This window comes from Hoplias malabaricus, chromosome 12, assembly GCF_029633855.1.
Source record: "Hoplias malabaricus isolate fHopMal1 chromosome 12, fHopMal1.hap1, whole genome shotgun sequence".
NCBI lineage: Eukaryota > Metazoa > Chordata > Actinopteri > Characiformes > Erythrinidae > Hoplias > Hoplias malabaricus.
In genome coordinates, this window is record NC_089811.1 from 20601210 (window position 1) to 20629053 (window position 27844).

Sequence of the window (27844 nt, forward strand, 5' to 3'; positions counted from 1 at the left end):
ATCATAATTCTAAAACTACAAACAGTAGTCTATATGCTGCTCTAAATACTTTATTAGTTTCAATTCACCTTGTTCTTTAATGGTCAGGCCCACCGCAGGGAAGGTATTTGGATCAGGCACGGCACTACAGAGACACTGACATAGTGGTGGTGGTGGTGGTCTTCTAGAATGAGTTGAGTATATCGAATGAGAATGAGTATATAGAACACCAGTTAGGAAATCTGTGAACGAGACCACAGACAGATTTAAGGAAAACAAAATTTTCTTGCGTCATAAATATTTATCATTGTGACATCTTTGTGAACATTATAACTATTATTTGGTACTAAATTCAAAAGAGATTCCATAATATGACATTCATGTAGGTCAGTGCAATAATGTTTTTCTAAAACAAATGTGTTGTCATTCCTACAGCTATTTCAATATTCCCATTTTAGCAATAATTATACTGTGGAATGCTTATATGCTTCTTATTTATTGTACACTAGAATGATTAATTCTAGCTACCTTTATATTAACCGTCTAACACTGTTAATTTCACAATATCATCATTCAGCATGTCCATTATACTGGCATTCCTTGTGCTGGAGGTTTTAAACTTGTTAAATTGCCAAATGCCAAATTTTATGTGTTGGATTGGACACCATCGTTTTTTAAAGCAGTAGTTCTAAAGAATCAGCTCAGGAGAATATGAGCTTTGAGACGGCGACGTATTGTTGGACTTTTGAGTATAGCAAATGTGTTGTTTTCTGGTTTTAAGGTGCACAATGGTTAGGAACAGTGTACTATATAGCAGTGATTCTCAAACATATTCTGCAGTGCCCCTATTTCGTAGACTAGAATATTTTCAAGCCACTACCTACCCCACCCTGAAACAAATCTTTTGCTTCCAAACTCAACCGGAATTTATTTTAAACATTGTAATTCACAATCTTGAAATCTACAATTATAAAAGAATAAGTGACAATTATGTTCCTTATTTAAAAGTATCTATGTGTCCCCTTGAGGGTACCACCACAGGTGGGTTGACAGCAAAAGGTACCACTTCTTTGACAGTTTTTCTAACAGTGTACAGTGCTGTACAGAGTCAGACACTAATCACATATTTATTTTCCTGACAAAAATCCCAAAAGATACTAACCATTTATTTTTTTCAAGGAAAGAGCAGAAATCATCACTTTTAGTGTGCACCAATATCACAGTTTTTGTTGTTTCAGGAGAGGTTGTTTCAGTATAAATTGCTGGAAGAATAATCCATTCACACTTTCAAGTATTGGTCTTAGAACTTGGTTGCATTTTCATCATTCAGGTAATCCCAACTATATTCAGCAACATTAAGGTCCCAGAGGCTAGTCTTTTACACTGAAAAAAAGTAAAGATTTGAAGCTCACTTATTTTCTTCAACATTATGCAAGTTATACATAAATTATTTAGAAATATCTCTTGATATAAAGTAATTTGGATGATTTTGACCTGTTTGTCAACTGAATATATACAACAGATGTGTGGCTGTTAATGTTTTCTTCTCTTGTAGCTCATAGTCTGTTGTGTAAGACTGTAATAATATGAAACATATCAGCTGTCTTTTTAAAAGAATACTCTGACAATATAATAATGAAAATTGATTTTATATAGAGTCCTCATTTGGATGACTAATATTACTAATTATTATTATTATTATTATTATTACATGTCTATTACATGTCAATGTATATAGAAGCAAAATACATCTGTGATAGATCCATAGTGTTGCAGTAGCTGGAAATAACTTTAATCAAAATGACCATCTTTGGAACGTGGCATTCAAAAACTGTATTTGATTAAGAGGGCTATTGTGGTGGGCTCTTAGCAACATTGTACTCCCTAAACTCTATGCAGTGTTCTCTGTAAGTCACAATATAAAGGCTTTAATAATGAAACTGCATTGTGTGTCTAAAACCTTTTTTTCCCCCAGGTTTTCATAGCCTGATGTTTTGTTATGTTTAAGCTGCTGATATCTCACCATGTAATAGTCACTAGTACTCTGTGTACATGGCTAATAGGCAAACCCCATGTTATTGCCAAGACAAAAATACGGACATATGCAAACACTGAATTCACAATTAATGACACACCTATTTTTTGCAACAACATTTGCTTGATTTGTTTAAATCAAATAGATTTATAGTATTCGATAGACACTCTTAGCTAGGGCAGTTTACTGTTTTGATAATGTAACAGACGAAGGCAAATGTAGTTTTTGGGTTCTTTCCCTAGGACTCTTACTCAGCAAGCTGCCAGTTTCCAGTGACATAAAGCAGCACAAACATTGGTAACATGAAGTGAACAGAGGGGAGGATGTGAGAGTAGGGCAAAGTTGAACTTTATGTATATTAAGAAGTGAAGCCATGTAGCCGTTACCAGTGGGAACTGTGTAGGGGGTGGCTACAAGCTTTATCTCTACTAGTCCACCATGGCATTTAGCATCAGTGAAACCATGGTAACATACGGTAAGCTTGGGTTCAGGATTGCTAACAGGCAATGACTGATTTGGGTGATTTGGTACTACATTTTATACTCAACAGTGTTAAGTGTGATCTTTTTACATGTAGGAGTTGCTGACCCCTACATCACTTATTACATCACTTTGTTGCATCACTTATTACTAAACTTTTACACACCACTGTACAGTCCACACTACTGTAGCTGCAGTTTGCTAGATGAGGCAGAAGGTCATACTGTCTGAGGAAAGACTGATAAGAATATACCATTCATTAACCACAACAGGGTGTGTAAAATATATCACACTGTCCAAATAGAATGACACTGCATTCAGTATCAGGCGATGGAAGTGTGTTTGTGTGTGTGTTTATGTGAGTGTATGGCTATATGTAGCATCTTCAGGAGACTAAATCTGACCAAAATATAAAAAACAGTGTCAGCACGGTGCATTAAGGCACCAAATCTTAGTGTGTGGGCTTCAGAGTTTTCTCCATATTCTGAGTGGAATGTGCATATGGAGGTTATTTTCAGATCATTGTGTAGGCTATGTGAGGCTAATTTTTCCCAAGAGAATGTTGTCTCCATGCTTTGTTCATGCATCTCATCTTCTTTTAATTCGTCAGTGTAAGCCGTTGGAACAGAAAATGTCTGCTCTTTTATAAATACAGGCAAAATGCTTGTTAATTCCAGCACCCACTCAGTAGATTCCTCAGTCAAAGGACATAAAAGCAACTGGGCTGAGAGTAAAAAATAAAGAATAGTACTTGCTTCCATTGAGACATGTAAAGACAGCCACCACCGTCATACCATTATTGGACAGCTGAACACTTTTGGATGGGTAACTTAAAAGTGACGGGATTACTTTTTTTTTTGATAACTTTGAGTAATAAAGATGTGGAAAGGCTCTCCACCCATAGAGAATTGCTGTGGCCTAACTCATGGTTTTCTGATGATGGGGGCAATGCTTAGACCATAAGATGGTAAGGAAGACTGTTTGCTACAGATGTGGCAGCTCATTTGTAGATATAAAAGTTCTGTAATTTTTATTTTCTAAATAAACATCCACTGAGATGAAATATGTATAATATTTTTAAAATAAACATAACAAGTCACATGCTCACTGCAACTGAAGAGAGAATTTAATTCCTGGATTTTAAACCTGATGGTCACTTCTTCAAGTGTGTAACAAAGTCAAGTTTAAGAGTTCAGTACAACAGAGTGCATTCCCTGTGAAATATATACACTCAGAGGACAGCAGAGTTCCTGGAAATAAACAAGCTCCCTACTGACAGTCTCCTGCTGATAAACTTTGAGCCAAGTTGTTTTCCTCTGTGCAGATCTTATCAGCATAGATGGTGAGCCAATGTGTTTCTGACAATGTTTATGGTCTACAACTATTTTGCACATTAAAACAGTGTATCTGATGAACATTCAGTTGTAATTAGACTCAGTTTGGACCTAGCTTTGCATTGCTAGACTCTGTCTAAGCAGATTCTCTGAGAGTCTGCTACCTTTTGCCACTTGGCCAAGAACCACCTACTACAGCAGGTACATTAAATTAACTGCCACACAAAAGGACAGCTATTGTGTCATGAAATGTAGGAGGAGGACTCACGTAGAACCAGTACCAGAGCTGGTACAAAAAAGATACTCTAAAGTGCCTCTAAAGATGTACAGATGGCTAGTCAAAATCCAACTTGTAGACTCAGTGAGCTTAACGCTCTGAATGTATCAGACTCTACTATCGTCTACTTGTGGGGTTTGTTCTCACACTCTGTGCTGGGGTGGGCAATATGATGACATGACTATACTAAAATCTGCAATGCATAATTGGAACAAGTAGAGTGTGGTAATGACACTATTTTCCCACAGTCCAACATGAAACGAAAAGGGAGGAGCTTCTCGTGTCTACTGCTTACATAATGCATTTCACGTACTATAAAACTAATACTACTACACCCCCAGACAGTAGCCAAAATATTAGTGAGGAATATGTGAAACGTATAGCTAAATATAAATGCTTTTATTATCTGACATGCACTACATTATTTTAATGCAGAATCTGTGATTTATGGCCTGAATTGTACACTACATAGGGTGTAGGTGCAGCTTTGCATGCTGTGCATTGTCATAGCAATGGATAATCCCACATTCACTGCAGCAACACGAATTTGCTCTCGTGAGGTGATTTGTTAATAACTTACTTCTCAAGAAGGTTCTATTAGACAGCACTGGGACTCTTCTTTGTGTTCTTGGTATTGAGAAACAACCTTGGCCTCTTTTTGTAAGCCCCCTAGTGGCTGAACCACAAGTGGAAAAGAGCTTGAGTCAGATGTTTCTTATCTATATAATAAATCTTTTCTTAAATAAAATGATTCAATGTAAAACGCTTAATTCCCCCGATATTAGATTAATTAGGACAGTTTTGTGCGTGTGAAATGCTGTGTCTGTGTTGAACATCTAGTGTTTTAAAGAAAAATAATAATTTCACTTCACAAAGAAAAGATGTTATTCACAAAAAGGGTATAAATAAAATAACATTTAAACATAAAATCTTCGTTTGCTACCTCATGTACGAATAATATAATCAGGTTTTTGTTTGCAAATCGGGTACATTTCAATTTAGATTTTCTGTTTTAATTGAAGAAGAAGAAGAAGAAGAAAAGCCTAATTCAGTTTTGGGTCAAACAGATCACCTAAAATGACATATTATCGACCCCAGTCTGGCTTGCAAAATAAAAATCATACATGTGTCACTTTGTCACTAAAATCTGTACATGCCCTTAAATATTAACAGTATTGTGTTCCAGATTTTTAGCAATTTTGTAAATCCTGAGTTTATGAATCCTGAGTCATGAAATGCCTCTAAAATGTATTGCTTGTGTGTGCTCTATCAGCTAAATCTGTTAAACAAACTCTGTGAATCATTATTGCTGAATAAATGATGAAGTAACCCAGCATACCCATGCTTTTTATAATCCACCTAAAATGATAGCAGATTTGGGAACATTTATCTGTGTAAAAGCTCATCCTCGTTGCCTATGTAGCACAGGCTTCTGTAGGGAGAACATTGAGTTTCAGGGCTTTACACTATTCTCCAATCTGTCAGAGTACAGTTTATTGCCTAATGGTTTGGAAAGACAAAATCCTTCACAAAATAACATTCTCAGTAGATTGGTTCCTGTTACTGGAATGTAAGAAATATAATAGAGAATAATCCTGAAAGATTGATTTGATGGTGATATTTGGAACATTTTTTTTATTCTGTGTGAAAGCTGCTGTGATCCATGTATGAAAATGAACCAGCGGGAGTGAGAGAGATAGTTTGATTTGCTTACAAACATAGCGTGGCCCTGACTTCAGTTTGAAATATAATGACCAGCTTTGACATAGCAAAGCTAGCTACTGGACAGTTGTGGACAGAATACATAAGCCAACAAACCTTAAGCTCACTTCAAAGCCGGTTAAATAAGATATCTGAAGGTCATAATGAAAGAGTGTTTAGCAGTCTGGAGGTTCTCCACAAGGAGGTGAGATAAAAACTGTGCTTTTTGTTTGCAACTAAAACAGAAGAAACCCATACCAGCAGGAGCTCTCCAAACATGTTTGCGTTTATACATTTAAAGTATGCAAAAAATTATATGTGTGTATTTTTACTCAATTAGATTACTTGATTTCTAACATAATTAACTGTGATAATTTTACATCGCATTTCTAAATGCATCACTACAATGCTCTGTAAAGACTGTCCAACATAGCCATTGTTGCAGTGAAAAAAATGGGTTTGTGGGCAAAGATTTCTTAGATGCATTACTAAGAATTAAAACAATTAACTTTAATAGAGGGCGGCACGGTGGCGCAGCAGGTAGTGTCGCAGTCACACAGCTCCAGGGACCTGGAGGTTGTGGGTTTGATTCCTGCTCCAGGTGACTGTCTGTGAGGAGTTGGTGTGTTCTCCCCGTGTCCACGTGGGTTTCCTCCGGGTGCTCCGGTTTCCTCCCACAGTCCAAAAACACACGTTGGTAGGTGGATTGGCGATTCAAAAGTGTGTGTGAGTGAATGTGTATCTGTGTTACCCTGTGAAGGACTGGTGCCCCCTCCAGGGTGTATTCCTGCCTTGCACCCAATGATTCCAGGTAGGCTCTGGACCCACCGCGACCCTGAACTGGATAAGCGGTTACAGATAATGAATGAATGAATGAATGAATGAATGTAAACTTTAATAGAATGGTTATCTGTATTTTGTGCATTTACGTGCCAGTTGCGGAACCTCATTTTCCCACAAATGACCTTTCTTAGAAATCATGGCCATTCATTCTAATCAATACTAAAAAGGGCTGAAAAGAAATGTTTTGCTTTAGGGATCTTTTACTAATGACCAGGGAGCTCCTGGTAAATCCAATTATTATCTGCAAAGCCACTGGGTACTGCTCTTTGGCTGAGGTTGTAAACAGCTCTGACAAGTCCGTTTTACACACCCACTTTTCTTCACTTAACAAGCAGTGATGCCAAATAATGCTCCATTTATCAGAGCAGCTGTGACAGTCTCCTTAGGGGATCTGCCAGACGGAAAAGGAGAAAGGGTCAGGCCATTCAATTAGCTCACTGCAGCAGGACACTGCTTACTAGTGAGCTTTGCTTTTCTTTATGCACCACAAAGTCAGGGCAGAAAAGCATAGAGAATCAGAGTTGAAAGATGTGTAATGCTTATAGATAATACATATAAACTAAGAGCTAGTAGGTTAAAACCTGCGGTTGAAATATGTGATCCAGAAATAATCAGCCTATATCAATGCCTGACCTCACTAATGCTGTTGTGGCTGCATGCCATCAAATAAATCCTCACAGAACTGTTTCACCATCTTGTCTTCCCAAGAGAAGAGACTGATGCAGTATCACTGTTCGCACACTAGTGGCCATTTAGTGTATGTAGTATCTTAACTTTTTGGCTTGTGGTCCATCTCCTCTGAGTTTGCTGCTCGAGTCATCATTTTTCTCTGTCATAATGTTGATACACAGCCACAGTTATTTATCTGAAATAAGCTGGACCAGATTTAGGTCATATGAGTTATGGTGCCATATCCCCAGGAGTTCAGCCAACATACCACTCTCCTAATCATAAATAAGCCAACACATCTTGTCCTAATGCAGAGAGGTCCACTACTTTCTTTACAAATTTTAAGCTGCATTATCTCCTCAACCAAGCACACCTTGAGATCATGCTAAAACAAGGTCAATTGGCCACTTGCAGTGATCACTAAGGTCATTTATCCTATATTATCAGCTTTGGCTTTTTATCAGTTTGAAACTTTAACATTGATATACTGTAGGTTTATGTTAATACATACTCACAGATTTAATTGGATTTAACTTTGTGGTCCACTCATCCTTCAAGTTACCCAGGTAACTCAGGATCCAGGCATAAGGCATAAGATCCTCCTATGGTGTAAATTTCATATCAATATTTTATCAATATGTTGGGTTTTTCTCTCCTCCAAGAAAATACATGGTTAATTCATATTAATATGTGTTTAGAACTATATGAATGGTACAGGAGAAACAGTTCTTTCCTGCTCTGTAGAATTTATGACTTAGCATAAGATAACTGCAGGAGTTCCAGAGTCAATTTGGTTTGTACAACCTTGCTCTCTGCAGGGTTCTGAGGGACCATAAGGGCAGTGTAGATTCAGTGTGTGATTTCAAGGTATGGAATCAACAGTGACTTCACATGAATGATGAATAATCAATTTGATGGAGGAAATAGACCTTACGAACTACACGTACGACACAGGAAACAAACGGAATTTGAGAAAGTGTAATTGATACAGCCAGAGGGAGCCAATGTGCATTTGCAGCTCAGAATAAAATTCCATTCTCATTCCTAAGGCAATTGGTTTATATTCCATCCATCCATCCATTATCTGTAACCGCTTATCCAATTTAGGGTCGCGGGGGGTCCAGAGCCTACCTGGAATCATCGGGCGCAAGGCGGGAATACACCCTGGAGGGGACGCCAGTCCTTCACAGGGCAACACAAACACACACATTCACACCTATGGACACTTTCGAGTCGCCAATCCACCTGCAACGTGTGTTTTTGGACTGTGGGAGGAAACCGGAGTACCCGGAGGAAACCCACGCGGACACAGGGAGAACACACCAACTCCTCACAGACAGTCACCCGGAGCGGGAATCGAACCCACAACCTCCAGGCCCCTGGAGCTGTGTGACTGCGACACTACCTGCTGCGCCATTTTTTAATGGCAAGAGCTACTTATTTTATTTATTATAGTGTTCATCATCAAAATTGTAACAAGGTTAAATCTGGGACATCTAACCCAATATCAGTTTTTTTTTACTTCCTGTAGGTGACTTACATTAATCAGAAGCAACCAAAGTCTCATGACATGTTGCAGCTGTCACAATGGCACCAATTATAAATAATTAAATAAAGAAAGCAAATGCAATTTAAATTGCACTTGCAATCATTCAGCTCTATGTCTGTTAGACTGCATGTACATGTTCACTCTTGCAGAGCATGTGTCTTGAAAGCTGAGAATTCCATGTCTAATTATGGAGGCTTACTGTGTTGTTGATCCTGATGTTTCCTGGTGTGTGTCCTGCTCTCACTAAAGAGCACTGGTATTCTGACTCTGGAGAGCTGCCAGGAAAAACAAGCCTGCATCCAGAATCAGATAGGCCAGACATGTGGTGTGAGTGTAAGGGCCTCTGTCACACTCATTTATTTTAGCATGGGACTAATGAGGCAGCCCAGCTCTGTTACATACGCTGAGTTTCATAATCATTGGCCAAGTCCCTGTGGCACTGCTCTGTATTGTATATGATTATAATGACAATAGTCCATTTGGATGTAATGAAGCCTCATGGTTCTGCAGACAACTTTGCTTTATTGTTAGCTGCCAATATCTTTCAGTATTTTTGCTCTATATACTGCATCAGTCATATTTGGCACAGATTAGCAAACATGCGTTTGATTATCTACAAGTTACAAATTAAGAATCAAACTGCTTTGCATTCCCTGAATGAATACTTTTATGCTCTGCAGGGCAGGCTCCCCTCATTATGGCGGCCATGTTTATGACAAGTTTGTGCGGAATCTAGGATACATCCAGGTCAGTCTGAGTCAACATAATAAAGGGTTGTCATTCATCATGTGAAGAAAAATCATTTTAAGAAAAAGCCTGATTTAAGTTATTGACTGGATTTGACTATTGGTATGGTTTTTGGTTAAATCATAGCTCCTTTTTAAATATTTAAAGGCACGAAGAACAAACACTGAAGAGGCCAGAAATTGCAGATGACTGATCATTAGATAGATTTCAAGCTAATATTTACTTTTCCGCATGAACATAACGAGTCTGACCTGAAAGCGATGCTTATGTTTGCCATTAATGGACACAGCTGTGGACGTCTCGGTGTGAGAAGTCAAACGGTGATATATAACTGTATGTATATATATATATATATATATATATATATATATATATATATATATTTGTGCTTGTGTAAACGGCACAACAATTTTTTCTTTTTAAAATTTAAATATTTGGGAGTGTGCTCAAAATATTCTCTTCAATGCAATGCCTGAGTTCAAAGTAAGTTCTTATTGTAACAGAAACATAAAACCACTGAATTCCTCTTTAAAAATTTGGTTCAGCAAAATATTTGTGTAATGTACTTTACATTGCTCTTATAACCTGGCACTGGAGATGTGAGTCAAATGAATCTAATGAAAATGCCAACAACTGAATACTGTTAGAAAATAGGGTACATTTTCAGAAGTAAAACCTGTGACACTATACTATAGGCAAGGCAAGTTTATTTATACAGCACCATTTATACAAGGGCATTTTAAAGTGCTTTACAGCATGGACAATCTTTCTAGTGGTTGATATTCATTCTTTTATGGTGCATCAATTGTGGATGCAGAGGTTCAAATGTACTCAAAGAACAGCACTGCCAGTAGAATTTCATACTGTAGACCAGCAGCACATGAGCCTAAAGCCACCATTCACTATGACCAGTGTAGGCAAAAGGGGTGTAAAACCCTCAGCACTGGACTCTTGTGTTTTGTAATGGTGGGTAAATCTCAGTCCAAATTAATTTTGGGACGAACTGGAGTGATGTTTGGCACATGACCTCTCAAATTTTCCTGTGGTTGAATACAGTCAAATTCGTACAGTAATGTTCCAACATCTAAGGTAAAACCTTTTTGTCAAAAATGTCATAAGCATGTCTTAGTGCTGGCCGATATGATTATTTCAACATTTTACCTTGGTTATGGTTAAGGAATGATTATTTTGTTTTTTGTTTTTTACACTCATAATTCACTAATAATGCATTTACAGTAAATATGCTCAAATATTAAGCTAGGATTTTTTTCCTCTCTCTTAATGTTGCTGTGAGCTTGTCAGTCTTTTTTGAGCCATGCACTGTTCATATTTGGTGATGTGATTGTGCTTCAAGTGAAACATTGATATTTACTTTGTTTTGTCAGTGTTTACCTTTGACTTTTTAAGCTTCACTAAAGTAAAAACACATCCAGACACAAATAACAGACACATCATTGACTGATCAGTTACATTTTGTGTGAATGAACTGTCCCCACAGAAGTTAAGGTTATTTTCAGGCCATAGTGTTGAATAATGCTCTTTTGTGTTGTGCTCCTGGCTTGTATAAACAGGATTTCCCTGCCTTTTTTACCCCCCTTAATTGAGCAAAGAAGAGTCTGACTCCAGCTTGCCTGGTTTAGTTATGCAATATTAGATAATGCCCTTCTGTTTCTGTCCCAGGGAAATGATTTGCTCCGGGACCGGACGGCTGGCTATTCTCTTTCTCACTGATTTGCCTCTCTTGCTCTGTAATTGCTTTTCAATAGTGCTGCCAAATGCCAATATATCTGTGTATCTGACAGAACAATCATTGTCACTTGACTGGTGGACATTAGACACAAGCATTCTGCTCATAAATGTCCTCCTTGCTGATCAATAGTTGCATGCAGCAGCTACATGTAGATAGCCATGTTTCTTTGCAGTTATTGGATGTTTATTTTTATTGGTAAATGTTACACATGGACAAAGCATTTATGTAAACATAAGTATCATCATCTGTATGAAATGTAGTTATAGAAAATAGTCCAGGGTTGAACAAAGGAAGGAGAACATGATTTTTAATGTCTGCATTTTTAATTATTTATTTATTTATTTGGCAGGCTGATAAGGTCCTTGATACTGTTAGTGTTAAGTATATGGAGAGGGCAGGGCACGGCACTTACACATAGCTTATCTTTTTTCCTGATGTCACTTAAGTTCTTGACGTGTCGGTGACAAATGTTTATTTGAGAACTTTTAATTCTGAGCCAACCCAACCTAATATCTGTAGAACTGTTCATATTATTTTTAACCTACAAAATAAAATAAAAATAAAAATTTCAATCACAGAATTTAAAAAAGTATATATATATATATATATATATATATATATATATATATATATATATATATATATATAATAAACACTTTAACAGTGTAATTTTGCCTTCAAAAGGCACATCATCAGGGCTTTTGACAGCTGCAAATGCATTGTGCAGTGATAAGGACCTAGGTATATAGATCCTGCATTCAATGTTACTGTTGCTTGTGGCTGGTGTGCAGGATGGGCCAAAGGCTACTCAGCGAACCTGTTCCTGCGTATGAACTTTGTGATGTCTTTAAGTGTGCTCCACTGACTGAGAGGTGGCCTCTATCACGTCCTGTCTGGTGCCTCGCGGCATGTTGAGATAATGGGGTTTTACAAGCACAGCTGACGACACACCTGCCTTGTAAAATGGATTCTGTTTGGACCTTAATATTAGGTTTCATCGGATTTTGCAAGAAACTAATCAAAGCAATTAAGTTTGGATTAGGCTTTAAATACCAGGACACATTCAGCCGTAGATTGACCTTTTACTGATGTTTATCACCAATGAGGCTGTACTGTGCAGAGTGAAGGCGGGAAATACCTAGGGTATGTGTAAAATAAAGCGTCCTTAATTTGAAGGTGCAATTCTAGAAAAAATACAATAAAAATACACATATATGCATTATTTATTTTTCAATTATTAATTAATTAAAATTAATCTATTTGTTTTGCTTTGGTGCATGGACAAAAATGTCATGGGGAAACCAAGCATAAAATGCAGAAAGAAGACTGTGAGAGTTTCCATTTGTTTTGATGAACCTGTTATGTCATGTTTTGTTCTCACGAATCCTATGAGACAGCTCAGACAATTCTTACAACAGCACTCTCCAAGCAGCAACATCTATATATTTGCAGTTGCCACGGAAACATCTGCTTAATTCTTACTCAACACCAAATGCCCTACTGCACGGATGCTAACAAGGGAAGCATGGATGTCTGTTTATATGCCTTACTGAAATGTTCATCAGCTTATTCTGAACTATATATAACTAGCAAGATTCCACAGATTGATTGCAGTAAATTTTATCAACATTTACACACCTGATTTAAACAGATCTGTTGAAGGCCCAACAGATAGTGTTGCTGACAAAGAGCTCCAGGCTCCTAGGTTTGTGGGTTTCTGATTTATGTTCGATAATTTTGAGTAGGCTCCCTATGAAGTATTTACAAATGTTGAATTAATAAGTGAGGGTGGATTTTTATACAAGGGGAAACTATAACAGGAGCAACAAAAACTAAGTTTGTTGCGGACCAATAGAAGTAGGTCCTGGAAGTAGGAGTTATTTCGTTAACGTCCTTTGCATGGTAAGATACTTTTAACTTTGATTATTATTTGTTTCTTTTCCAACCTAAAAATAAAAGTAAGGCCAGACCAGTCTATTTTAATTTCAGAGCATTTAACCATTTTTCCGCTCAGTATTCTTCTTCATGTTATGAAACTGTCTTATCATCTAATGGCCTGGATATATAGCAAAGTGTGGGTTGCACTTTATTAAAAAAATGTAAGCAATATTTTTATCTGAAATAATGTTTATGGATTTTTTGTGATAAAATTACTCTCTGAGCCTATTTAAGATATTGTAGTCGGGATGAGGCGAGATGGAACTCTATCAAACCAGTGTGGCTGACTTTATTGAGTCATTCATTAGTCATTCTTTTACTGATTAGTCTTATGCATTGTTGTTCTTATACATTAGAAATGTATCAGTGGGTTGCTCCTTTTTTCTACTGTTTGTTCTAATTCTTTCCAGTTTGCTTGTCTGTTGTGGTTTGAGGAGGAGATATTTGCTTGCTTTTCTGTCTCTGTTATTGAATTTATTACTGCAATTAGGTCAATTTCTGCCTCAGGTGTAGAGAGAGAAAGAGAGATAAAGAGAGAGAGAATGGAATCCATGCTATGAGAGCAGCTCTTTGATCACCAAAAATACTCTTCAAAGGATCCCTAACATCTTCCTGGGTGTATTAACAATCCCGTTGGGTGGATTCACATGATAGGAAATTAATTCTATGGAAGCTATAAAGCTATGCTGCTGTTTGTACTGTTACAGTGATATAAGACCAATATAACTGATGCAGACATGCTGGATGTGCAGTTAAATATCTGTAGACATTTTGGTTTACTTAACCCTTAACTTATGTAAGTGTGATAAATATATTATACAGTCTAAAAGTGGTGGATACTCTGTGATCATCTCTTGTTTGTTTTTAAAATGAAGAGTAGTAATAAGGATGGTTATCATCCTTTGCTGCATTAACAGTTCCCGCTCTTCTAGAAAATCTTTACATGTGTTGGAACATTTCGGTGAGGATTTGATGTAGGGGTGGGCTATATGGCCCTAAAATAATATCAGGTTATTCATATTCTTGATGATATGAAAAAACACTGAAGAATACTTTTGATATTTTCCGAAAACACACTATTGCAACAAAAGAAATGTTATATTAACATTACATATATTCATTCATACCGCGACCCTGAAATGGAGAAGCAGAGAAGAAAATGATGATGATGATGATGATATTCATTCATTATCTTTAACCGCTTATCCAGTTCAGGGTCGCGGTGGGTCCAGAGCCTACCTGGAATCATCGGGCGCAAGGTGGGAACACACTCTGGAGGGGGTGCCAGTCCTTACAAGGCAACACACACTCACACATTCACTCACACACTCACACCTACTGACACTTTTGAGTCGCCAGTCCACCTACCAACATGTGTTTTTGGACCGTGGGAAGAAACTGGAGCACCTGGAGGAAACCCACGCAGACACAGGGAGAACACATCACAATCCTCACAGACAGTCACCCAGAGGAAACCCACACAGACACAGGGAGAACACACCATACTCCTCACAGACAGTCACTCGGAGGAAACCCACGCAGACACAGGGAGAACACACCACACACCTCACAGACAGTCACTCGGAGGAAACCCATGCAGACACAGGGAGAACACACCACACTCCTCACAGACACTCACCCGGAGGAAACCCACACAGACACAGGGAGAACACACCAAACTTCCAGGTCCCTGGAGCTGTGTGACTGCAACACCTACCTGCTGCACCATCTTATTTAAATTATATTATATATAATTTCGTACAAATCTAACAAACATTCAGAAGGAGCAACCAATAAATGTGTAATCATTTGTATCATTTTGTGAACAAATGTAACTTACCAAGTTTCTAACATTGTACAGAATATTGATATTTTATCAATATTTTATTTAAACCACCTCCTAAAGTCACTTTTCTTTGGGAGCAAATTCTTTGAATGCAGAGCCGTACCTGTCGCTGTGTCTAATTGACTCAGTTAATGAATGTATGCCATATTACATGTAACTGCATGGCATCATTATGTAAACAAGTCAGAATATCACAATTATCACTATATTGATTTTTTTTGTTTCTTTGTTTTTTTTTTTTTTTTTGTATCGTTTGAAAAAAATGTTGCGATATTATTGCATACGATACGATATGGCGCAGCCCTAATTTAATGGTGTTATTAAATGGGTTAGTGAGAACAGGTAATGCCTGACGAGGTGCTGTACACAAACATTTGGCCATGTATAGTATAAAGAATCATCTTTGTATCATGGGACACTCCCTGATCTAAAAGCCTTTTGAAAAGCCAGTAGTAAGCTTTGATCAAATAAAGAGTGAAAGCTCTTACACAACTCAAAGCTGATGAAGGAATCATAGCTAAAACCCATAGGAAGGTTTCAGTTCAGAAATGACAAAAATGCTTAAACCAATATGTCCACTGGTGGAGGTCCAGATTTGAGTGTGTGTTTATGATGAAAGGTCACTGTGCATTTGCACAGATGTGGGCTCCTGCTGAGAGATTGGAGAACAGAGCAAAGCAAAGAACATTTTCATTAAACACATGCTCCAAGCCCAGAGGCCTGTTGATGTTATGCATAAAAATAGACCAAAGTTTACCTTTAAATCATATGTTATAAATGATCATTTTAAAAACAACCCGTGTTGTAGCATTTACCAGTGAGTCTAATAGAGTTTCTGTTTACATCTAGATTAAACAGTACCTATGTTTTCATGTTAAGACCTTTTAGACAGATGTTATAATTATAAAATTTCTGTATTTTATGGAAATTTATTTGCTGTAAACTGTATTTTGGAATCATTGGGCACAAGGCGGGAACACATCCTGGAGTGGGTCGCACACACACATGGACACATAAACCCACATGGACACGGGGAGAACACACCACACTCCTCACAGACATTCACCTGGAGCGGTGACTTAAACCCACAACTTCCAGGGCCCTGCTGCAACACCATGCAGCCCGACTAAATAAATTGGATACCATAAAAGATTTAAAGGAAACATAAGACAAATTCAGAAACACTAAATACTGTATTTAAAAGATAATTATTGAGCATTTATTAATATCAACATTCATAAATTGACACAAAATGCCATGTGTATGATGATGAAATAAATTAGATTTTCATATAAGGGGCCTGATGCTAACAAAATAGATGGACAATTTTTCATTTGAGGGCATTCTTACAAAATGTTATTTTAACTAATTAATGGAATTAGCTGAATTTTCTGGGGGAAAAAATGAGTTTGAAAAATGACTGTATAATTCCTTTTCTTTTGCGAATGATGCTAACTTAAATTTTTATAATTGGACTGAATGTGTGTGACTTTTATTTTAAGGACCCTTATGTCAACACAGTGTTGTTTACTTCATACTACATATACATTGTAGTGAGTGCTTGTCAGCCATGACCAATGAGTCATGTGTTGCTTTTTGTTTCCCAGTGCTTATGAATGTTTTGTGAAATCTCTGTGAAGAGGGCTTTCAAATAGTGTCACCCACCCACACGAGTTCATCACTTGATTGATATGGTCAAGACCAGATGGTCCTGTTTTTTGCTGGATGCGTCCCTCTTATTTCTTTGTGAATCTTTGTGATTATCAGTGAATGGATAGAAAAAGGCATTCTTTTGTCATCTATTGGTCAAGATGCAGTAATATCACTGTGAGTCCACACCTGCAAGAACAATTGTGAAATCTAGTGTACTGAACTGACACCAGAGCTATTATATCCCCAGTGCTGTGGGAAAGCCATTCATAACAATTGAATACATTTTCAGCTGTGCAAATGTCCATTAACTACACAGTAATTATGATTTTGAATTGACTGAGCATGTTGCTAACTCAAAGATGGTGTTTGAATGTATGATCACCTTCCTCTTTCCATTAGAACTGTAAACCAAAGGTGTTTTAATCACATCTTCCAAAGTCCAAACCTATGTTTGTATAATCTCTATTGCTGTAGTGTCTGCATATGAGCCCAAGGTCACCACACCCAAATATAACTGTCAGTTAGAGGTGTATAAAATTCCCAGCACTGAGCTCTAAATCACAAGAGCTTTCGTTACAATACAATACAATCAGATCCTTACTGCAATGTTCCAATTATTAACCTAAAGCTTTCCCTGAAGAGTAGAGGCCGTTGCCTATAGATTAATACTTTTCATGAAAAAATGGCAATGCTCATATTCAAGCAATAAAACATGAGAGCGAGTGTGTTATAGCAGGTGGTGGTCTGATGAGGAAACCTTTCAGATTGTTCTTGGAAACAAACTGAAATTCCATCCAGAGTGTTTTCTGTGTGAAGTTTGGAAATCATGGCTTGAGAGGTATGGGTCGGGGTGTATTAGTGCTCATGGTTTGTGTAACCTCTTTGAATATACCATTAACATTGAAAGTTTTTTAACCAACTCACTACTGACTTTTTTCACCAAGCCATATTCAGAGTAATCAGAGCAGAGGGCTGGCCTACCAGCCACCCTGATCTGTCTCTCAAGTCTGATATTAGATATCAAATTCATCATGTAGCGATTAGAGCCTGGCTGATATTAAGAAGGGTCAAAATAGTCCAGAAAAGCAAAAGATGAGTATTGAGGAACATGTTTCTCTTCATTTTATTTTATTAATTTATTGGCTCTGAATAAAATATCTAAAAAAGCTGAGGAAAAAAGGTAGCTGCCAGAATCAGCATTAATGAATGTTCATATGAATAAGCAAAAATGATCTCTTTTACATTCCAAGGATTACAGAAAAGTGGTTCACTAAGATAGTAATATCTGACCATGCCACAAGTTTTACCCATGGGCAGGGTCAGAGGTTAAGAAGGCGTATGTGTGTGCGTTCAGGAGAGAGCTGTGTGTGAGATGGCTGGTAGCCAAGAGTGAAGAGTGTTGGGGAAGGGGCCCAGATTTGACTGGATGCCAAACATGTTTGCTGTTTAGTTCAGGCTATCTGCTGCTCTATATAAACTTCCTGTGGTTTGGACAAGAACATTGCTACACGTCTTACATGTGCCTCTTTTCTGTCATGTCTGTAATTCAAAGTAAAATAAGCTCCAAATAAAGGAAGAAGCTTTTGATAGAAAATTTAGGCCACTGCTGATGTTGCACATTGCACATTCATTATGTCTTGCTGGCAAAAACACTACAATCTGTGTCCTGTAGGTATTGTATTTAATATTACTTATTATTTACTATTCTTTGTTTATGAAATAAGTTAATAATATCCCAAATTACAAGTTAAAACCTTAGTTCTTATCCTGGCTTTATATGGTAAACGATTCATTTGCAGGTTGTAAGATGACAAAAACAGGCTACATTTGCATGTCTTATTCTTCTAATGACAGCCCCAATGCTGGAAACATTCAGGTATTTACTACAATCTGATAAATGGCAAGGATCTGTGATCTGTTCATTCCCTTTAAACTCTTTTTATCGGACATTACTTTTGTTTAAACTTTTGAACACAGTTTATTTGGATGGTCCCCTGTAAATGATCTACAGATAATTAAAAGATTCACAAATGTTCTTGTGATACTCAACAAAAATATCATCTACAGTAGACCATCCAAATAAAGTGATACCAAACTTTTTAATCATTTATGAACTGAGGATGATAATTGTTGCAGTTTTCCACATGGACGTCTTGCCCATTTTTGCTTGGTACAAGAGTTCAGCTGCTTGACAGCCTGTCTTCACAATTATCTTATCCTTCTTTTTATGAAGCACCATACATTTTCAACTGGACACAGATCTGGACTGTAGCCAGAGCAGTCAAGGGAATGTACTCTGTGTCACATGCAGTTGAAGACTTGCGTTGTCCTGCTGAAATAACCATGGACTTTCCTAAAATAATAGACATCACCTTGATGGCAGTAGCGATCTTTAAAATATCTTCCATTTTAGTGGAACCTTGAAACATGCAAATGACCCATGTTGTGGGGACTGATGCATTTCATACTCTGACAGGTATCGGCCTTTGATCCTTTAGCTAATAACAATTGAAAAGTCTCTTTTAATTTTGGCACACATAACTATATCTTTTAAAGGCAAGTTCAATACTAATTTCAGATACATAATGATGTAATTTAGATTACATTATAGCAAGAGTAATGTAGTGAATCTAACACTACAGCTGCTTATTTGGCTAACTGCATGCAGCACATCCAGCACATGCAGCATTCCACCAATTTTGGATTTGGATTGCCCAGTGTCCGTAGGTGGGAGAGTGTGAGTGAATGTGTGAGTGTGTGTGTTGCCCTGTGAAGGACTGGCGCACCCTCCAGGGTGTATTTTTGTCTTGCACCCAATAATTCCAGGTAGGCTCTGGACCCACCGCGACTCTGAACTGGATAAGCGGTTACAGATAATGAATGAATGAATTGCCCAGTATAATGGTAACATTACACTCAAACTATATTGGATGCAACACACAGCATGCTGCATAAAAGCTGAAAGCTGCTTAAATGTCTTACCATCTAATGCCAGCTCTACAGTTTAAGGGTTTTGTGGTTCGCATTTGGAGTTGAGAAGATGTTTGTGGTACCCTGGTGAATGTTAATTACATCATGTATCAATGTCCCCCAAGTTCTTCACCCTTTACCAGCTCCCTCTCTAGTGTTCTTTGTGTTCCTGAAACATTTAGCGAAACTTGGCACATAATTTGGTCTGTCCTTGGCTCTGCTGCAGTTTTTCTCAGGGGTGGAAACTTTCACTTGCTGAAACAGGAAGATCAAATATGTTTTGAGACAAAGAGGAAGGTTCAATCAGTGCCATTTATTTGCACTTCCTGCCCTTCCACTTTTTTTCCCTTCTTAGATTTTGGTGGAGGAAATCCATGTAGTTCTTTGGGTACAATTGCTCAGAAATCTTCCATTAACTAGAAAAAGCAACTTACTTCTTACATAGGGTGTGGAATTATACTTCTGCATGCAGAATTGTGTAGGCACCTCTTGTAATTGCTCAGTGTATGTAATCTTTAATAAAATAGCGGGAAAAAAGTTTGAGCCATTCGCTGACACTTAAGAATAAATAGAATAGGTCTCTCTGGAGCAGCCACACTTGAGATTAAATTCACTGTGTTCACCTGTCATGGACTAGTGTGATCAGCCCCGTGCTAAAAGAGGCTTTACACTAGAACTTTTGTCTCTGTTGAGTTATATCCATTACCTTTGGGATGAGTTATAGAGTGACCAAAGGTCAGCAAGGTTGAAAAATGGTTGTCATTCTGATGCTATAATGTAATTTTACATGACTGTAAATTGTGTACAGTATACTATTATATATTAACAAAACTTTACTGGGTTACTTGAGGGTTTTATTTATTTATTTATTTTACGGTGTGTTTTCATTTGTCTCCCCCTCCCACTCTGTAGGGTTGAGTGCAGCCAAACTCTTGGTGGACAGTGGCTTAAACACTGTAGTGCTGGAGGCCAGAGATCGGGTTGGTGGGAGAACCTACACAGTTCAGGTAAAATGTTCACCCTTATAAGGGCCAAGTATATCACAGTAGAGTCCAGTTGTGAGCAGTAATTCCCAACATGTATTATTTTAAAGCGTACACATTAAATCAGCTTTAACATTTTGAAGTTTCTCTACTTCTGCTGTGATCTTTATATCACAAACCCTTACGACAACTCTGAATGTGATAGTGTGAACTGTTTGAAATAAGTTCTGTAAGTTTTTTTAATTAATGTACTGTATTTTTATTGATGTTTATTTACTGTATCGTTCCAAATTTTTTTGTCTAAAATCCTGTGCTTAACCTTAAATTTGTGAGACAAAGGTTGTCATTGTCAGAATAGCCTCAGGTTTCCCTTGTGAAGCTACTTGAGGGAGCATTTTATTATTGAACCCATTATGAATTTCTATCCTAATTCATATCATTAACTTTTATACTAAAAAAACATTTATAACAAAATAAAGAAGCCCCTCCTTTTTTTATTTCCTCTCTGTTCAAACTGAATGGTTTTAATAGTTTTAAATGCAAAGCAGCTAATAGAACTGGCGTATTCCTCACTTTATTTTTAACAACATTCTCAACTATGTACATTATCCAGGGTTTTGCTTCATTGACAGCTGTAGTCAGACATTAAATTAAAGTGCATCAAAATAATGTGCATCCTTTTTCAGAACAAACAAACCAAATGGGTCGATCTGGGTGGTGCTTATATCGGTCCCACTCAGAACCGAATCCTGAGGTTGGCCAAGCAGTATGGGGTCAAGACCTACAAGGTGAACGAAGAGGAGTCCCTGGTTCACTATGTGAAGGTAAGCTGGATGGGTAAACATGTTCTAGCTGAAGCAACATGAACATACAGTACAAATGTTCCTAAGAAAGCCCTTTGAAACCTTGTGCAATCAGTTGACAATTATCAGGGCTTTGGATCATTTACCATTGTTGAAGAGATAACAAAGCGGCCTTCTTTTTCCAGCAGGCTTATGTCTTAATACACAGGAAGTCAAACCAGAGCTGAAGCTTTGTCTGTCAGTTACTGAGTCCTTCTTGTTCAGCATTATGTTGGGCTAGATCCTGGAGATGCTAATCGGTTGCCTGAAGGAAGAAGAAGGTTTTGTTTCTGTAATATGGTTTCTTCTGTTCCGAGTGAACAAGGACAGAGGTAGCCAAGACAGTAGCTATTGCCCTAACCCACTCCCTCCACCCTCCCCACCCAATATCCAATTTGAGAAGACGCATCACTGCCTTTAGCACGCACATTCTGCATATCCTTATTAGATTTCCCTGTAGATTCAGCTCCTCTGTGGCTCTGGCCAGTATGTGGAGCTGTAAATCACAGGCTGCTTCTTAGAAAAGATTAGCGTAGTAGTGCCCTCAACCATTTATATTGTTACCAATGCATATGCACATAAGATACCAACTCTCCTGAAGGCTTTAAAGCACTCAAGTGCACAGAAAAATCAGACTAGTATCCACCAAATACACAGAGCAAAAGGTCATTTGTGAGAATGCACTGGCGTGTTCAGGAACCCTGTGGCTTGTTTCCCAGCTTCCCATACTGTGTACACATTTGGATCACTCATCTGTGTGAAACTACGTGCCTCCTACACATACACTACAGCAAGTTAACAGAGTTCACTGATACAGCATGTGTACAGTACAGCATGCACCTCGAACCTTGTCATACCTACTGTTGTGTCAGCCCAGAGACTTTGACACTGTGCCCTTTAACCTGTTAACATCTGCTCTCAGAACAGTTGGGACATGTGTCTGTCAGTCTCTGGCACAATAAAAGCTGTCCCCATGTTGAATTGGAGCTTACTCTGTGCTGCTGTGTTATCTCAAAGTGTGTAAAAGGGGCATGATGCTACTTTTTACTTGGATTTCATTGTTGGATTCACTGTAATTGTCACTGTAATTATTTTTTTGAGATTCTTAAATTAGACTAAAAGAGAGCTTATCTGTTTAGCCTTTCACCGAAATTTAGTTCATCACAAAGAAAAATAACTTGACCTGGGTTCTTTACACCTCGAAACCAATGTGAGGGAAGTGTAGAGACGACTCTTTATCAAATAAATTTTTTAATGAAGGTAGCTGTTTTGCAACCAAACAATTATAGCCTGTCTCTTCAGTGATCTGCAAGAGCCATACCAAATCACAGGTGTGCAGACAAAAGGTTTTCTGCCTAGGCCAGTTTAGGTCACCATGCTCAGTGCCAAGCGTCAGATAGAGGGGAGGTAAAACCTCTTAAGATGGGGCTGTAGAGCAGATTTTCTCTGTTCTCACAATACAATATATTTTGGATGAGCTGGAGTGCTGTTTGTGATCTCTAACTGATAAAATAACACAAGTACCTGACTTCAGTGATATTCTCCTCAGATTTTCAGTGTTTTACCAGACGAGTAGAAGCTGTTTCTGAAGCAAAAGCAGGAAGTGTATTAATATTCTTCAGTTCAGAATTGTTCATAAACAAACTGCCACAAACTCTTACCCATCTAATGCACAACCCCATTTCCAAAATATTTGATATTGTGCAAAATATTAATAAATAGAACATGCAATTATGCAATCATTTCAGCCCTATATTTAATTTACAATAGTACAAAGACCTCATTTTAAATGGGGAAAATATTAGAAATTATGAATTTAGGAATTAGGAATTTGATGTCAGCACGTTTATAGACACAACAGTCTATAAGTATTTGGGAACTGAGGGTGTCAGTTGCTGTAGTTCTCGATTCTTGCTTGTTATAGAATTTCAGCTGCTTAACAGCTCGGGGTCCCAGTTATAGTGTTTACAGACAGTGGTTTTGGGAAGTGTCAAGCCCATTAAATTATTTCCACTACAGAAACGTGTCTGTTTTTAATTCAGTGCTGTGCGTGGGCCCAAACATCATAACCTGCATTAACTGGTTTTGGGCCTTGCCCTTAGTGTATGGAGGTTACTCCAGATTCTCTGAACCTTCTAACGATATTATGCCATTTTGCTTTATGCCATTCATGATGAAAACCTCAAGTTCCTTACTGTTTTAAGTTGAGAAACCTTATGCTTGCATTATTTCACTGTTTGTCCATGCAGTTTTTCACAGAGTGGCAAAAACTATAACATTTCCCAGGTTCAACATTTGAAATGTTGTCTTTGTTCTATTTTCAGTTAAACACAGGGTTTAAATGATTTGCACATTATTGCATTCTTGCATTTGCTCAGTGCCCCAACAGTCATTAAAACATTGGTCCACGGCATTTAAAAAATCAGATATAGGTGTTATTACACGGGTTACATCAGTATGTGGATGATGCTTTTTGTTTTTGTGTTTTTTTCCCCATACACTATGTAATACTACAAGTTGTATCAGAGGGAGACTGCCAGACAAGACACTTTGGCAAGACACAGTTTTGTACAGCATTAGTTTAACTGCCTCGATGCATTATTCATTCTCAGGAAGTTTCACAAACATTTGAGTGAGAGATACAGATTATTTCCAGCTCTCTGTGGAGCAAAGTGGTAGAATATTACATTGGCCTCTTTTAAACATGGCAGAGCACTGGCAGGTTTATGTATTGCTGCTTTATGCGGGCTGACAGAATCATTGCTAGATGTCACGTCAGCTGCTCTCTCATGTGTTTTGTCAGAAGACTCCCACAGGCAGAACTACTATGATTGAAAAAACACCCTTTTATGCAATACAGAGGCAATGAAAGGCTACAGAAATTGTGACTGGAGACACAGATGAAACAGCATGGTTTAGCTGCTTTTTTTCTGGGACACTAAGATGTGCATTATTCCCCACAGCATGAAAAAAAAGAAATGTTTATTGGCCTGGTTTCTTTTCTAGCAGAGCTCACAGTGTAGTGTTATATTGACGTGACCTATTTGGAGGACAAGTGCACTAGCTGAACACACCAGCACATTCAGACAATTAAGTTGTTTTGGTGACCCAATCGAAGATCTGCATGTTTGTTGCGTTTAGATTTGAGATTGGTAGTTTCTGGCCTGCTCATGACCCATGGTTTCTTACTGACAACACACTTTCATTTGTGATTTCTTTAGGTTTAAGCTGCTTTGAGTCACTGCTTTGCTGATTTATTTTCTTGCTTGTGCCCTCCCTCTGTTGGTCGTAGCTTGCCTGGAGGTTTCCATGGCAGCACTCCCCATCAAAAGACAATCATTATCTGTCCTGAAAGGACTGTCTCCCTTTCCCCCGCCCCTCCACTTTATCTTCCTTTCTGCCTCTCTGTCTCCCTCTCTATGGCTTTTCAAGCTGGCAGGCTCTGTATTTGCTAACAGTGGTGTTTTCCCTTCCAGTTTCATAACCATATTGAGTAATCAGACAGGATTCACCCATTAGAAAAGCCCAAGAGATTTTATCACCATGATGCTAAACCTATTGCCTTGATACAACTTTCCTCCCATCTGTCTATTAATTGAAATGCCTTTTGTGTAAGGTCTGATGAATTGTGGTTGGTTGCCAGCACTATTTATAGAAACCCACTTGATGATGGTGCCATACATGCTAAAAACTCATTATGGATGATGATAATCGCACAACTGCCCTATTAGACACACAGTAGAGACTAGTTAAGGTGCACCAAACATGACAAATGTGCTAATAATTCAAACTGAATTATGCTGCTGCAAATTAAAAGTTGCATTTAAACATGTATATATGATATTTATCTCTAATAAATTTTGTCATTTCTGTAACAGTGTAGCTATATTTAAACAACCATTAATCAGCCATTCAGTCAGTGACTCAGTAGCTGTAGCTACATCATATTTTATTATTATTATTATTATTATTATTATTATTATTATTATTATTGAAAGCATGGGCTAGAGAGGTATAAAGCCCTCCACACTGAGTTGTGCATCAGTGGAATTTGTCCTCTGGTGTGTTGCCTTTCCATCCAGTATCTTTTGGGGTGAATTGGAGAAGTGTTTTTGATTCTGAATTTTCTTCCAACATCTGGATCTGACCTCAGTAACTTTCTCGTTGCTGAATGCATTCCGTTTCTCACAGAAATGTTCCAACATCTGGTATAAAGCTTCACTGTTAGAGTAAACCCTATTACCTGAGCAAAGATATTACAGGCAAGGGCAGTAAAAAAAATCTTGATGAATATCAGACTCTCACATTAGGCCAGTAAATTATTACACTTACTTTTAGAGCTGCTTACACTAGTCTTGTAGCAAGGTCAACTGAAACGTGACTTTCAGCACATTGCTGTGACCCGTGTAATAAATGTGTCGTATGTTGAAAGTTTTATGACCATATTGTTGCAGTTACTCAGGTGTCGTATGCTGGCGAGGAGCCACCATTAGCTTGTAAAAGTACTCTCAATGAGCAGAGCGTTTTGTAATTAGGGTGAGCATCCTTGCAACTGCCAGAGCTAATCAGCTTTCTTAGATCTCTAATCCCAAAGGCAAGACCCAGTTTCTCCTGTCCACCTCCTGCCCACAGCATCCAGTCAAGCAACTTCAGCACATCAGTAATTAATGTAGATGGAGATTAAATGTGGAGAAAGGAAGGTGTCAGACTGTGTGCGTATTTGTTGAGGGCGTCTGTTACTGAAAAAACAGCTTCTTTGCTTCTGCTGAGGCCAAGAGGATAGAAGACACGCGCTGCATCTCTCATCTGTCTGTGCATTCACCTCACTTCCGTCACCATGGGAACAGACCTGTTGCTGGACAGCGAGCAAGGCACTGTCCTCTAATGCAATGCCTCGTCTCTCACGCATGCATGGACACACACTCATAAAATAAAATATAATAGCTTAAATTTAGACTATATTACATTCCTCGTTATAGCCTAAACATATATTACAAAATTATTCAGTCTGAGAGACTTTATCTAAAGTGTTCTATTCCATTTGCAGTTTTTGTGCCAAGTATTTTTTCTGAAAGCAAAATCATATGCGTTATTTTATAAAGCATATCTAATGCCAATGGAATAAGACAAATGACCTAAAGGTCTAGAAATATGGTGAAAAATCTCATAATGGGAAGCATTAGATACATTGATTACATCCCTTACTTAATCATTTTTCAGTGTTCACACTTTTAACTTTTATTTACATGGCCTTTGTAGCATCTGAGCAGTTTGTGACTCTAGTGTGTCATATGCACTACATATTCTTCAGTACTCCAATGTGACACAAAATAGTGAGCAAATGGTTTTAGTTATTCTTGATAATTAGTTAATTAAGTTATTTTAAATGGCTCCCATTGTGGACAAAATGAAATGAAAGACTCACAGAATCACTGCCCAATGCCAAAAGCGGTCTAGAATAGCACAAAGCATTGAGCTTTGGAGAAGTGAAAGTGAGAGTTAAATTTTTTTTTTTATTAATCCAAAATTAATCAAGTATTTTCACAAATGACTGTGTCCAGCTCATGGCTGAATGCCATTCAGTCCTCACAAAAATATTTTATGATCTAGTTTGCCCACTGCACTTAACACTCACAGCACTGCACACACTCTTCAGCTTGGAGATGGCTTCTTTTGACAGTTCTAATGAGCATTTCACTGCAGCTCATTGTTCTAATGGCCAGTAAATCATTTCTCTGTCATTTATAGTCCAGCAGGTGTGCTTTCTCCTCCTGCAGAGAAAATGTCAAGTACAATGCTATACTTTCATATAGAAAGCCAGTATAAACTGGCTGATTAAAAAGCTGGATGTGAAAATCAAGGCAGTTTTGAAATCCTAGTTTGCAGTATAGTGGATGGGGTCAGTTTACTGAGTGTCTATAACCTTGATTAAGGTCCAGATGATCATAGTAGCCCCATTTATCAGTGACCCTATTGTGATACAGCACAGATTGAGCAATTATTAGAGGCACGTAGATAACAGAAACCCTATCTGTACTGGTGTCAGTGAATCTGCACATGTACCTGTACATATCTTTGACCTGTGGTCATATATTAATCAGTCAGCCATAACCACATTCATTAAGTGCCCCTCAGCAACAGCAATTCATGTATGTAGTCATGTCTGCATACTGTTACTCCATCAGCTGGATATGGAGTGTGTTCTCATCCTGACTAAGCGTTTCCACCACTGTGAGAATGAACTATAT

General features: G+C 37.9%; 1 protein-coding gene across 1 annotated transcript in view; it reads left to right on the top strand.

Moving 5' to 3' along the window:
- Positions 1 to 27844, top strand: part of mao (monoamine oxidase) — a 45934-nt gene that overhangs the window by 677 nt on the left and 17413 nt on the right. The window contains exons 2-3 of the mRNA XM_066686416.1: positions 20684 to 20778; positions 21441 to 21578. Of these exons, the coding sequence (XP_066542513.1) occupies positions 20684 to 20778; positions 21441 to 21578 (233 nt within the window). The remainder of the gene's footprint in view (positions 1 to 20683; positions 20779 to 21440; positions 21579 to 27844) is intronic.